At 48.2% G+C, this 14574-nt stretch overlaps 1 protein-coding gene across 1 annotated transcript in view; it reads left to right on the top strand.

Moving 5' to 3' along the window:
- Positions 1–14574, top strand: part of COL26A1 (collagen type XXVI alpha 1 chain) — a 165862-nt gene that overhangs the window by 131749 nt on the left and 19539 nt on the right. The window contains exons 6-9 of the mRNA XM_041423060.1: positions 6215–6368; positions 8856–8900; positions 11921–12037; positions 13286–13438. Of these exons, the coding sequence (XP_041278994.1) occupies positions 6215–6368; positions 8856–8900; positions 11921–12037; positions 13286–13438 (469 nt within the window). The remainder of the gene's footprint in view (positions 1–6214; positions 6369–8855; positions 8901–11920; positions 12038–13285; positions 13439–14574) is intronic.

Genomic DNA, 14574 nt, shown 5'->3' with positions numbered 1-14574 from the left:
CCTGAGGAGGTGAATCCCTGGGCTGATCCCTCCTCACCTGGGGGAAGCAGAGCAGATCCCAAAGGCTTTGCTGGGCACTTGCTCAAGACTAAATTCACCTCAGCCTGGGCTGGGTTCACATCCCTGGTGCTCCTACATCCCCAGGAGGCCTCAGCAATACCTGGGGCAGAGGAATGATGTGATTTTGAGGGTGGAAGGTTATAGCTCCCATGTATTTTTATACAGTGTTTTACAGCAACAGATCTGATTTCACTCTGAGCTCCCTTGTGTGCTTTGTGTACAGGGCATTGCTGGATCCTCTCCACATCTGGCTGCTTGGGGTGCCAGCTGTGGCAGGCTGGGGGTCTCAGCAGCAGAGTAAATCCCACTGGGGAGCACATTCAGAGGAGCTCCCCAGTGCCTCGCAGGAGCACAGCCAATCCTTCCCTCCAGCTGTTCTCTCAAGCAAAGCCTCCAGGGTCTGGGGGCTGCTGAACAGTGCCTGTGTTTTGTCTGAACTGGGAGGGCAGCTGGGCTTTTGTGTCTTCTCTGTCCTGATTCCCCTCCAGAAGATACCTGCTGAGGAAAGAGTTGCATTTTCCATCCTGATTTTGGAAATCTGGTAGCTCTCTTTGTAGAAAGAACAAGAACTGTGCTACCTGATAGAAGCCTTTGGTCCGTGTCTCTGTCTTTCATGATGACACAAACCTCACCTTTTGCTCTGCACTGAGTCACTACAATGATATCAGCTAGTGCTCCCCCATAATTTATCAATGCAACAAGAACTTCTCCCTGCACTAATTATCTTGTCCCTTTGGCCAAAGCCTCTAAGATGTTCTAAGTCTGAAGTCACCCAGATTCTCTGGGCACCTAGTTCCTCAGGTGTTGGTGGACACTTACTGGATGTCTTTTGGCTTTTGAAACCAAGCACTTGTGTCAGTGCTGGAGCCTTGTGTTCACAGGTCCCACATTGCTTTGAGAGAGAGACCTTCCCCATCACATTTTGTCAAACTCCCTGTTTAGATCTGTCTTGATGAATGATTAAAAAACTCTTATATTGCCAAATAATTTGCTATGAAGAAAGATCTGTCCAACAAGTTATGTAATTTACCGTTATTAATCAGCTTGTGTCTCTAGAAGATCAGGGGACTCTTACTTTACACTGGAATTTTTAGCCGATGAGCTGGATTCATGCAGTTTCTTTTCCTCCTCTTTAGAGAGGGATGGAAGAGAGTTAATTCCACCAATGCTGTGAGAGACCAAATATCCCCTGTTTATTAATTAATAATATCCATCTGGATTTTTATCCAAAGGAAAAAGCATTCTGAGCCCTGTCATATCAACTTTTAAATCTTTGGAAGCCTATCTGCTCTTCCCTTGTTACTAACACCTACCTAGTTACAGGACATCAGGAATGTGAGCAGAGGACAGATGATGGGAGGAGGCTGCCTTTGTGAAATCTTTTTTTGATGAGTGGGAACAACAAAAATAGGGCTCTGGAAAGCCACTACAAGCCAAAAAAACTCCTCTGACACCGAACATCTCAAGAAGATGAAAACCGTCCTCCCATTTCCATTGTCCCTGGCCTGAGCTTTTGATCTGACGCAAGAAATGTGGTATTTGTCTGAAGCTGAGAAAGTTTATGCTGGCAAATGGAAAAGGAGGAGGTGGGTTGAGTGAGCTGGGACTGAGCTCCAGGCACACAACGCTCGTGTCCCCGCGGAGGGCCGGGAGCAGAGCAGGATCCACAGCCAGGCTTCGAGCCCTGGGAGTGGAGCAGGAGCCAGAGCCTGCCCTGGGAGCCTGGTGGGTCTGGGAGCCCTGGGGTGACCCTGCAGCCTCTGCAGCTGGCCCTGAGCCTTGCCCAGGGCAGGATGGTCCCCATGTTGTGAGCAGCTCCTGCGGCCAGCTCGGCTCCCGCGCGCTGTTGGCAGCAGAGGTGGCCCCGTCTCAGTCCCTTCCAGCCTCCTGACCCAGCTCAGCTGTGTCTGACCTGGGGTCTGAGCCAGACACAAACCCTCTCCTGCCAGAGGCTCCAGTTCAGCAAGGCCATTTAGGCTGATTTGAGTTTTTCCTTCCGTATGTGCAGAAAAACAAAAGTTTGAGTGTTTTGCTGAGTTGAGGCTGTCCTTCAACTCAGACTGCACATTGCAAGGTGGGGAAGAAAGGGGTTTTTGTGTCCTGCAGGGATCTGCTGTCCTGGCACCACAGGCAGCAACCACTGTCCTTCTCTCTGCCTTCCCTGGTTGGCTGGTGAGTGACATCATCCAGGGCTGCAAGACATATTTCATTTATCTGGTGGCATGAGGATGTCTTCTGCCTCAGTTCTTCATGGAGGCAGAACTTTTGTGTTGGAAGTTGTAGCAGCAGCACAGGTGGGCGCTGCTTGCAGTGAGGATTCCCTGTGAAAACCGCACATTCTTCCCTTGATGTTATCCCTCTCTCTACCTCCACCCTATTGACTAGAAATTAACAAGATTTTAGTACTGAGATTTTAATACACTGCACATTTTGCTAATTTTCTTTCTGGCTGTGAGCCTCTGTGGTATCATTTTCCAGCGGTTTACTCAGAGGGCTCGAAACTTTCTTTTTTTGTTTAATGAAAGTGGGAATTCTCCTCAAGTCCCCTGACTACAGCAATGGCAGCCTTAAGAAAAACAGAACGTGACAGAAAGTGGATGAATGGCTCCAGTGCTATTGCAATAATGTGTAAGGAGCCCGTTTGTGCTCTGTGCTGTGTGAGCTGTGAGAGGACACTCCTTGTTGAAAGAGCTGTGTGTAGTGTGAGATTTTTGAATGTGACTAAATCCCTTGTGCTTCTCCTTCTTTAGCTTGGCTCTGTGGATCTCACAGATGTGAGAGCTCTCCTCTTTATGCTTTATTTCTTTTGGGCATTTCTTCAGTCCTAATCATAAAAACTAGAATTTCTCAGCAATTTCAAGTCTGGAGACTTCCTGACCTGTATCATTTCGTGCCCAGGGAAAATAAACTTGTTACTATGGTTTGAGCCTTAATGACTGCAAAGTATATATAGTCAATTTATAACAGTGCATGCTGGATTATCCTGTGCATGGCTTTACAGCTTTTACAGCATTTATCAGCAGAGTGCTCATTTAAAACATGTTGTTTTAATGAAAAGGATACCGTTGCCACTGTTTTGTGTTGATTATGTGGTAACACATTTTTATTATCACCCATAAAAATGATTTGGAGCCGTTCCACCCCAGATGCGACCTTGGGCAGAGCCGTGCTCGCGCCGCCCGCGAGGGCCACGGGCCCCTGAGGTTTGCTGGGCCCTGACCATGGCTGCAGTGATTTAATATCCCTGTTCCCACAGCTCTGCAGAACACTGGCCAAGACAGCCCCTGTGTGCCCCTTCCTCACAGCAGGAGCATCCCAGCCCTGCCCTGGCTGCAGCCCCTCTAATTTGCCACCTCCAGGGTTACTCTGCCTCTCTGCCCGAGCACATTTTGGCAACATCCAGATGTCTGCTGGGAAAGTGAAAGGATGATAGAATAAATAATATAAAGTGATGCAGAAAAGGTCTTCAGCTCACACTTGAGTCCCATGGCAGTGGGAGCTAAGCACAGTTATGGTAAGGCACATGCTTAAGTGTTTGTTGAACTGATAACACGTTTCCTGGAAAGTCTGAGGAATAAATCATTGGGTAGGAGCACAGAGTGCAAGAGGCAGATGGAACTGATTCCCTCCTGCCTGGCATCAGTCAAACCTGGTGAAGAAAAGTATTGTGACCTTATTCCATTTTTCTGTACTCAGAAAGCAGAACTCTGGATCTGTAAATAAAGATCCTTGCAATAAAGGAAGAATTTTGCTTGTTTGCAAGAGTGAGGTTCAGTTCCCTTGCACTTAACCTAGCTCCCTGTTTAATTAGTTTCTGATTCACCCCCATCAGGCCAGTACATTCTGCAGGAAGTTCATCATTCCTGGCTCTGCTGCAGTGCTGGCTCTCACCAGGCCTTGCAATAAAGAAGTGATAAACCTTGTAATAATTGCAAGTTAAAAACAAACAAGTGGAGCCAAGTCACTCTCATTTATAATTGCAGTGTGACTTCATTATGTAAAGACAACACAGTGTGTAAAGGCTGAAACTTCTAGGGATTTAATGGAAAGTTTGAGCCATATTCTCTTTTATTTCCCTTATCCCTAAATTAGTATTGCTTAGGTGGTTTTCAAGCAGGAAAAGATGATGCTGTAACAAACCTCGGTGTTGCATGCCTAGAAAAATGTTCCCATGTTAGAGACGAGCTCCCAGTTTCACAGAGGCTACCAGTGGGCAGGGAGCAGAGCCTGGTGGACAGCCTGGAGCATATGGGGAACGTGGGGTCAATTTGCCAAGGAGAGAAGGTTGTAAATGGCCCAAACACCTCAGGGATGCCTGTTGGGATGTGGGTTTGTCTGAAGGTTGTGTGTTTTCAAGGCCTTGAAACAGCTGTGAGTTTTAATAATGTTCTGTTGCTTCTAAGCAGAGCTCACTGAGTAAACAGCCTGCTTTTTTTTTTTTTTATTTTTAATTTGCTTCAAAGTTAAAGCACATAAACTCTTTAAAAGATTCATCATCTTTGATTCCATTGGTATCTGTGCTTTTACAACCATAACTTGTCCTCAGTTTGCTACCCTGGGGTTTCAGGTACAGCCCTTCATCCCATCCCAGCTGTCAGTAATTTCTGATTTTCTGGCTCTGGTTTGAACACCAGGGAACTGCTGCCCCTGACAGCAGCTTCAGTCCCTGGTCTCATGTTTCTCACCAGGGACACAATCCCACGTGAGGCCGGGTCCCTCTGGAGGCAGTGAAGTCCTCCCCAAGGAGGGTGTGTGCGGGACACACTCACAATTAACACAGCAGCTTCCTAGGAAATTGATGCTGATTTCCTAAAACCAATAAAGCTTTTATGCTAAAATCCTGTGGTCTGTGAGCAGAGTTATTCCCAGCCCCATCTGGCAAGAGGAGGAGTTTTAGGACCTCCTCAGGAACTGAGACCGAGTCTGAAACCATCCAGGTCACAGATCACAGAATATTCTGAGTTGGAAGGGACCCACAAGGACCATCCAGTCCAACTCTTAAGGGAAGGGCCCATGTGGGGGCTGAACCCATGTCGTGGTTTGAAAAGACAAGTGTCTGCTAAGGAAGGCAGGAGTCTCCCTTGAAATGGAAAATGTAAACCTCCTCTCTCTCAATTATTATAATTTTGAAATTAAGGGGTTGTCAGGCAAAGATATGGGAATATGAATAACAGTTCTTTAACAGGAAAATTAAAAATACAAATGCAATAGTACAAAAAAAACCCCAACACTGCCAGAGTCAGAACAGACCCTGACTCCCTGTGGGTCAGGGTGGTGGCACAGTCCCATCCCATGGTGGCTCAGCCCTCCTGCAGTGCCATCTGTGGTTCTTTTGGAGCAGGGATCCTGCACAAGGGTGGAATTTTCCTCTGAAGGTCCAGGGCTGCTGGAGATGGGCCTGCTCTTCCTCTGGGAATCCAGTAGGAAAAGTCTGTGGTGTTCCAAACTCAGATTTTATCCAGGTAGGAATGCTTGGCTCTGTTGTAGTTGAAACTGAGTCAATACAGAGCAATACTCCCTTTTCAGAAGGCCTCAAACTGGTTTTATTATAGCATGCATGCTTTTTATACATTCTTACAAAACTCATAAGCTTACACTTACAAGTTTCAGTTGAAACTGAGTCAATACAGAGCAACACTCCCTTTTCAGAAGGCTTCAAACTGGTTTTATTATAGCATGCATGCTTTTTATACATTCTTACAAAACTCATAAGCTTACACTTACAAGTTTCTCTTATTTATCCTTCTTTCTTTCCTGATTTCTATGTCAACAACTTTGGTAGAAAATTCTTTCAGGGGTAAACATGGATCCTCTTATCAAACTTTGCTCTGGCTCACAGAAGTCGCTTGTAAAACCTCTTCCACATGGCTCCATCCCTTGGGCAGAGCATCTCCCAGTGGGATGATGGAATTTTATCAGCCTCGCAGAGACACTCACTGGCCCATTAACAAAAGAGATCTCCTGGAGGGAGGATTGGTTGTGAGAGAGATAAAGAAAAAACTGCCCAGTGAGCAGGAGATAGTAGCCCCAGCTCTGACAGATGGCAATATAACACACACCCCCATTTCCAGCCTAACACACCCCACAGCTCTGGGCTTGTGAGCCCCTTGCTGTGAGAGCCGGCTGACCTGTGTGTGCTGGTTGCCCTGTGCAGATCCTGCTGCTGGAGGCTGCAGAGAGGAGCCCAGCCCTGGAGAACAACCTGCCCATCACGGGCACCACGGCCACGTGGTACGAGGAGCTGCTGCCCGACGCCTTCCCCCTGCTGAACCCCGGCACCGCCCTCCGGAAAACCGTGGGATCTGCAGGTAAGCCTGGCCTGCTCTTCACCAAATCACCCATCCTGCAAACACCGTGCCTTTGGGGGAGCTAAAAAGGATCTGGGTCTGCTCTATCCTTGGGAGCTGCAGGGTTGAGGGGTCGGGAGGTCTCTGCCCTTCCCTGAGTTCAGCCAGAACAGAGCAGGGATGTCTTTGGAAAAAATCCATTGAAGCTGCATTTTGCCAGCCGTGGTGGCCTGTGGCAGCCACGATTTCTGTTGGCAAACATCTGCTGGAAGCTGAATTTGGGTCTGTTCAAGTTCTGTTCACCCCAGCAGGGCCACTGTGTGTTTCAGTGGGCTTGTTTTAAGTTTTTTGAGGATTTTGAGGCCCAGACACATTGAAACGTTCCTGAAGAAACTCCAGAGAGCCATCAGGATCACAGTGGGACAGCTTCTGCTTACTTACAGAGCACCAACTGCAGTGTTTCCCAGTCTGGGAGCAGTGCTGGGGAATAGAGGAATGGGCTGCATGGGTCATTCTTGGTTTTATTGGACAAAAAGCTTTCCCATGAATAGCAGCACCAGTTGCAGTGTGCTTTATATTTTCTAAATTTGCCATAAACACAATGGGCTGTTTTATGATCCCTCTTGTGGCATGAAAAAAAAATACACTTATAAGAAAGTCTCCCTCTGAGCCCACTTGGCCAGACAGATCCCCATACATTGAATTTTCTTGACCTTGGCATCTTTTTTCAAGATCCCTGCTCTCTGCTTCCAAAGCCCTGTCTGTCTGTTGCTTTGCTTGCTCCCAGAGCAGTTCTTTATTCTTTAGGGCCTGCTTTGCTTTTTTCTTCTTTTTTTTTTTTTTTTTTTTTTTTTTTTTGGCCCAGGCAGTTTATTATGGCAGCCCTTCCCAACTGCAGCAGACTTGGAGCGACCAAAGCAGTCCAGATGCCGTCCCTGTTTATGATTTGTCATGATGCCTCAACATGGAGGGAGGTTCACTAACAATATGTTCTGTAAAGTATTCTCAGAACCACAGCCACAGCTGCCAGGAACTGAATTAGAGCAGTTTCCCCAGTGTCCATTATATGCTCATTCTGCCTTTCCCATGTCATTTATTTTTGCTGTGGCAGTGGCTCTGCACCTGCACTTTGCTGCAACAAAGTCAGCCCAGCAAAATGCTGGAGACTCTGGGCCTTCCACACCAAGTCCTGTCCTGGTGGAGGCTCCCCACACGAGGTCATGTCCTGCTGGGCACAGAGCAGTGCCTGCCTCTCCCCCAGGCTTCTGGCAGGGCTGCCAAGCAGAGCAGCACCTGGATCAGCCCCTGGTGCAGGGTCAGCACCTCCCAGCCCTGCAGCAAGGCCAGGTGCTCACTGGTGGCCACCTCCGAAAGCAGGTGGTGATGTCTGAGCTGTGGGTGAGCCCATGGTGCCAGCCAGACTCCAGGCTCTGTGTGTGTGCTACCAGGTGTAGTCCTTGCTCGCTGTTACCCTTTGTTTTTCTGGCCTTGATTTATTTAACCTGGTGTGGAATAATAACTGTGGTGTAATAAAGGAATCAGGAATGCACTGGAGCGTTTGGAGCCAGGCCAGTGTCTTTCAGCAATGAGAAATAATCACTTCAGTTGCTCATTGACACTGCTGGAGCCCCTACCCAGCCTCTGTGGGCTTCAAATTCTTGCTTTGCTAAAGAGCTGTGGGGATATTTCATGGATCTGGGTCCATATTTGGCCTCCTTCCCTCCCCACACCAGTCTGAGTCCATGATTCAAAGCCAGCCAAAAAAACTCAGCATGGATTTTGGTGGAGTGAAGGGAACCCCACACAATTTAGGATGGAGGGGAGCTGCCCATTTTGCATTATTTCAACACCATGCCCTGACCTGCTGCTCCAAGGTTCCCTTGCAGGGATCTCAGGAGATCTTTCATCATGTGGGATATTGGAGAAGGTGGAAGTCAGGCCTGAGTGTCCTGGGTGATTTGGAGCTGTGGAAAGCTAATCCTCTGTCCCTCCCACCCCTTCCCCTAAGCCTTTTGGGAAACACTCCCTACTTTGCCCTGCTGCTGGGTGTTCAGCCAAAATAAATCCCAGCCTTACCTTGCATGCTACACAGCTGGATGGACCAAGGGCAGGATGCTGGGCCTGACACAAAGGTGGGTGACATGGACAGGATGCTGGGAGCTCTGGAAGTGTTTCTGGGTGACCCCAGAGCTCTGGGTTGGCTGATGCCTTTCCAGGCTGAGGTCCAGGAAAACTTGCTACTGTTTATGAGGGTGGTTATTCCTTCTGTGAGTGACAGGGCTGAGAATAGACAGTCATTTAAAAGCAATCAGTGCTGTTGAGACAGCTGCAGCACTGGCCTTTCTGATCAGCTTGTTAATCAACAGAATAAATTTTTCTGAGTATTAAGAAAATATATATACTCTGGCTGAGCCACTTGGCAGCAAAAGACCTAATTTTTCATATCTCTCTATTTTTCTCCTATTTTTTTTTATTATTATTATTTTACCCTGTCGCATTCTTGAACAGAGCCTAAAGGACACAGAGGTGCAGAGGAGCAGCTGATACCACAGGGTAAGTTCATAGTTTCTGATATTTCTCTTTCAAACACTAACTCTTGTTGTGCCCAGTCCTGTACTTATGTCCCAAAAAGCAGAAGGGTCCTGTGGCCAGGAACTCTTTGGAGCCTCACAGATGGAGAGGCTGAGTTTGTTCTTTGGGTTTTATCTGATCAGAGGCTGCTTTGGTTGGAGAGGCCACACACCAGTTTTATCACCTCTGAGACATTCATTCCCCAGCACACAAGGGATGGACAGCAGTGTCTGATGGAGAGGCAGCTCATGGAAGCAAGTGTGGCCAGAGCCAGCAGGGCATGTCCTGAGTGATGGGAGAAAACTTCTGTAGCTGGTGTTACCTGCCAGGGGCACCAGGAGCCTCTGGGGATGTGGGACATCACTTTCCTGTGCTCCATATCAACAGCAGCTCCTGTGCAGAGAAAACCCTAAGGAGGGCAGCAGATGGTGTGTTGCAGGTTAGTGACAGAGCCAGGAAGAAAATCCAGGTCTCTGCACATCTGATTTGGTTTCCAGCAGTAGATTACTCACCCTCTGCCTTTTAAAAATTCTTTTTCCTGTGGTCTTTTACTTCATATTGTTTGGAGGATAAACTCTCCAGGGGCTTCAGCTCTCTGGAAGCAATGCCACTGCAGCAGAGCTGTTTATGCCCGCTGAAGAGAACTCCCTTTTTTCTCCCCCTTTTCCCTGAATCCTTCCCTCTTTCTTCCCCCTGTTGCACTTGTCTCTTTTGAGCTGGTAACACCATTTGTCACCAGTGTGAGCCCTTGCCTGACTCATTACCCAGTGCTGCTTCTCCAGCCTATCCTTCAGCTCTTCCCCTCTAGGGAAGGAAGTGCCAGCTTCTCTCAAGCTCTGCTGCAGCACTGGCATTGAGGATGCTGCAGGAAATGATTGCTCCTGGGCTGCAGGACATCATGGGGTTGAGTTATAAGGTTGGACTGAAGGATTGAGGATGATTTTCCACAAGTGAGGGAATGTTCTGGCCCACACTCAGCAGCACAGTGTGTCATGCTTGCAAAACAGTTTCTGCTGTTCTTCCCTCTGTGCTGCAATTGCTGCAGTGAAGTTTCAGGTGTGCTGGGGTTTTTTTAGGGGTAGAAGCTGCTTCCTAAAAGGGCTCCTGATCACCTGCCTGGGCTTCCCAGGACAGCATCCCCTGCCAGGAGAGATCCATCCTTCTATCCATAGAAAAGGCTGCAGTTTGTGTCCTGTGGATAAGCAAATTGATCCAAATTGAAACTTGAAATTGAAAATTGGCCTTGATTCCTTATTCAATATTCAAATTAAATCAGATCTTTATTGAGGACTGAATGCAACAAAAGTACAGGTTCACACTCCCACTCAAAGCCATTGAGAAATGTAATTTCCTCAGTCCGCCCAGTTTTATCATGGATTGAAGGCAGAGAGATTTCGTTTTTGTAAGAAAAACCAGTTTGGACATCTCTCCAAAATGGAAAAAAGAGAGGAAGGGTAATTTTTCCACGGAGGACTAATACTGGGGGATTATTGCTTTGTTCTGAGAAATTAGGAGTCTGGGGTCATCAGGTTTTTTGTATTCCAGGTAGGCTATCTCACATCTAGAGTGGGAATTGTACCCAAATGTGGGAGCTGCCAATCCTGTGAGCCTTGATGTGATTGTGCAGCCCTGTTCCCTGGTACCAGCTGGGAAGGTGCTGTCCAGCTTCTTTCCTCCTTTCCTTTTCTCCTTCTCTCCCTCCATTCCCATCCATGCTCTCCACCCCCATATGCAGCATATTCTTTGGTTTTTGTATCAGGAGGGTCCAGAACCTCTCCTGATACCTCCTGGGAAGGAGAAGACACTCCTTAAGAGTTGATCAAACCTTAAATTGCTCTGCTGTGTTGTGATCATATGTAACACATAGACTAAAATCTGAAATCTGAGTGTGCTGGACTTTGGACTCATCCTGATCTCCCTCTGGCTTTGGAGCTTGCATCTGGCACTGCTTTCAAATACTCTGAGCCCTTTGGTAGCCCAGAAACCAGGAACCTCTGACTCTCTTGGCTCTGACAGTTAATGCCTTTATTATAACCATTAGCCACTGAATCTGAGCAGACAGACCCACTTGCCCACACCTCCAGGGCATCAAAGCTTCAGTGCTGTTTGCACAGTGTTTAAATGTCTCTCCATGTGAGCCCAAGATCAGCAGTGTTCTTCTGAACAACACCAAAAAATTGCCAAGTGTTGTTGTTATTTTGATAGTCTGGGGAAAACAGCATTAAGATTTTATTTAGTGTCACCAGAAGTGGTGACTTTGAGATCACTGATGCTGCCTCTGCACCTCTCCTGGGCTTACTGGGGGTCTGAGTGGGCTTGCCAAGAAACATCCCACTGTGCTGCAACCACTGCTCCTGGTGTTACCCTGGAACCCTGCTCAGTGAGATTCATTACTGACAGCCACTTCCTGCACAAGGGGGGCATTAATGTCACTTTGGGATGAAAAACCTGTACAGAGCACAGAGCCCTGAGTGAATGAACACAGGAGAAACCAGGGAAACATCACTGATACAGAACCTCTGGGTGGTGTGAATAGAGCAAGTGGGAGACAGGGTCTGATTGTCTTTGGCAAATCTCTTTTGTGTATTTTGGTACTTTGGGATGGCCCAGGAGTTGATGTGTGTCTGGATGAACCCAGCAAAGGACACCCAGACCCTGCCAGAGCCAGTCAGGCCTCGGCAAGGGGACAGTGTGGGCTCAATGTTGCTCTGCCCAGCACACCCCAGCTGGAGGTGCACATCCTGCTGACTTTTTTGGGGAAGGTCTTGTGCATGGGGATGTGCTTTTTCCTTACAGGATTGAAGGAAGAAGAGGAGAAGCAAAGCCCAGTCTGGCTTGTCTGGCTTACAGCCCCTGCCAGCAGTGCCACCCTGTCAGTGCAATGCTGCATTTCTCCCCTTTGCAACTCTGAGTTCCTCTCCTCTGGTTTCGAGGTTGCTGAAGCCTTTCTGACCTCAGCAGTGTCCTAACTTCCAGCTCATTTCCTTTCTGAACATTTCCAGGGATTCCAGGACGGGTTGGTCCCCCGGGCCCGGTTGGACCCACTGGGCTCCCAGGACCACCAGGGCCCAAAGGAGAGAAGGGACAGCCTGGAGAGAGGGGTCCAGCAGGGCCACCAGGTGAGTCCTATCACAGGAGATGGTTCACTTCATACAAATTGTATGGTGACAGCAGCTCAGACAAGGCCAGACACACAAGACTGAGCATCTTCAGCTGGTATCAAATCCATTCCAGTGAGTCCCCTGGCAGCTGGAATCAGCCAGGAACTCCCAGGGCAGGCAACCACCTGCAGGAGCAATGATTGACCCTGGGATTTCCTGTGGAGCAGGAGAGAGCCTGTCCCAGAAAGCTGCAGAGCAGGATCATGTTTCCCCATCCTGCTCAAGAGCTGTAAGAAAGAGCCTGTGACCTGTCAGCCTTTGGAGCAGAGCATTCCCTGTTTAACCCTCTCACTGGGTGCCTGTTTTAACTCCCTTTTTTCTCCACCATTTGTGTCAAGCTGTCAGATGCCAGGATGTCAAACTAATGATGCTTTTGTATGTTAAGGGAAAAGGTTATGAGGCCATTCTTTCAGAGAACACTCCATTCCTGGGCTAGGAGTCTTTCTTCATTCCCCAAATGTTCCTGAATGTTTTGATGAAGGTGATACTGCACAATAGGTGCCAGACCTCAGGCTCTGCGCTCTCTGTGTCTGAAAAGCTGTGCCTTGTGAGCCTGAGCTTGGGTAAGATTTAAAACTCTGACAGTGCCTTAGATGTGAGAGCAGCCCTGAACATTTTTTGGCATTTCTGGCAAGCTGTCAGTGGCCAAGGTCTGGCCAAGGATGTGTCTGCTTTTTTTGGTTTCTCAGTTTGCAACAAGAGCCTTGCAGCCCCACAGGACATGTGATCTGTCTGCTCCTCGCCTGACTCTGCTTCCTGGCAGGGAGGTGACACAGGTGTACCTGGAGGCAAAGAGGATTTGATTTCACACTTTGCTTTCTGTAGTTTCTCACTCAGCCTAAGAGAGGGGAGATTTCAATCTTTCAGCAATTGGGCTGCTCAAAGGCAGCACCTCTGAGCCAAGTCAAGCTCTCTCCTTTGCAGAGAAAGATGCTAAACAAAAAAAAACCCAACCAACCAAACAAACAAAACCCCACAAAAACCCCCAAAAACAAAACAGAAAAAAAAAAAAAAAACAACAACAAAAACGACAATAAAAACAAAAACAAAAAAACCCCAAACAAACAAACAAACAAAAAATTGGGAAGCTGTTTCTATTTTCCCCACCCTTCTATGAAGTTCAGGCCTTTGTCTTCTTGCTGCCTTTTCACATGATAGCATCATTAGCACATCCCCAAAGGCATTAACACTCCTCTCTCTGCACAGGGATGTTGGGACCTCAAGGACCAAGAGGACTTCCAGGAGAAACTGGGATCCCAGGTCCCCCAGGTCCTCCAGGGCCACCAGCCACCCCAAGTCTCCCTCTCACCTTCCAACAAGGGGTTCTCTACTCACTCCAGCCCACAGCTGAAAAAGAAAGTAAGTTCCCTCCTCATTTCCCCTGCTCTCTTGTGGCATCAGCAGAGTGGGCAGGCACAGGGCAGCTCAGCTCTGCTCCCACCTCCTTGCCAGGCTCTGCCAGTGCAGCTGGACACTCCCTGCACTGTGTGGGTCTCTTGGAAGCTCCTGTTCAAGATGGAACATCTTGGAAGCTACAGGGGGTTCACCTCTCCAAAATGAAGAGCTAAGTCCCTGCTCTCCTAAACTGTCAGAGCAGGGTTTGGAGGATTTTGTTCTTCGTGCCTGTTTTTTTTAGGTTCATCACAGCTTTGGGGAGGCAATTTGGTGTTCTGTAAGCTTCCATCAGGAGTGGGAAGAGGGTCTCTGGTGAAATGACAGAGCTCAGCTAGCATCACCTGAGAGAAAGGGCCAGAGGAACCCAGAGTGGGAGATCAGGTGCTGGTGCACCAAAGCTGTGGGGTTGGAGCCCTCTTGGTGCCACTGTTGTGGTGTTGGAGTGTCAGGGCTGCTCAGGAATCAGCAAGGACTAGAGATTTGCAGCTCTGGAATTACAAGGACATCTGTTAAATGTGTCTCCTTCCCTGCCCCTGCAGATGCTTCTTCCACCTGGTGCATCCACATTATCCCACAGAAAACACAGAATTATGGCCTGGAAACCATGATTTATCATGGACTGACACCACGATTTATCCCTTCCCTGTAACAGGAGGGCCAGGGTTTCTTTGTGCTTATGCTGATTTAAAGAATAGATTTATTTGATTTGTGCTGTGCAGGGCAAGATAAAGCTTTCTAGGAAGGGCACATCCTGCACTTGGATTGGAATGCCCTCGGATTTGGGCTTCATTCTCCTGGTCCAGCCCCGTGGAGCTGGCAGGTAATAATGAGGGAGCAGAGCTCAGCTCTGTCTGCCCTTGCTCTGCAAACTCCTGGAGCCCCAGCTCTGCCGGGTCTCCCACCTCCACTCCCCCAGACCTCAGCTGTGCCTCTTCCCCAGCTCTGCTGCTCCTGCCCAGCTGAAAAGCTCAGTTGTCTTAGTTACAGCCAAGGATTACTAAGTCTCCCCATGTCTGACAGTTATCTCAAGCTCTCCCTTCCCTTCCACCCACTCTGCTCTCCAGACTCCTTTTCCCCAAAAGTGAACAGATGTATTTTTA

This window comes from Onychostruthus taczanowskii, unplaced genomic scaffold (genome assembly GCF_017590055.1).
Source record: "Onychostruthus taczanowskii isolate IOZ18803 unplaced genomic scaffold, ASM1759005v1 scaffold75, whole genome shotgun sequence".
Taxonomy (NCBI): domain Eukaryota; kingdom Metazoa; phylum Chordata; class Aves; order Passeriformes; family Passeridae; genus Onychostruthus; species Onychostruthus taczanowskii.
Note: the sequence above shows the minus strand (reverse complement) of the source record. Positions and strands in the feature narration are given on the sequence as shown.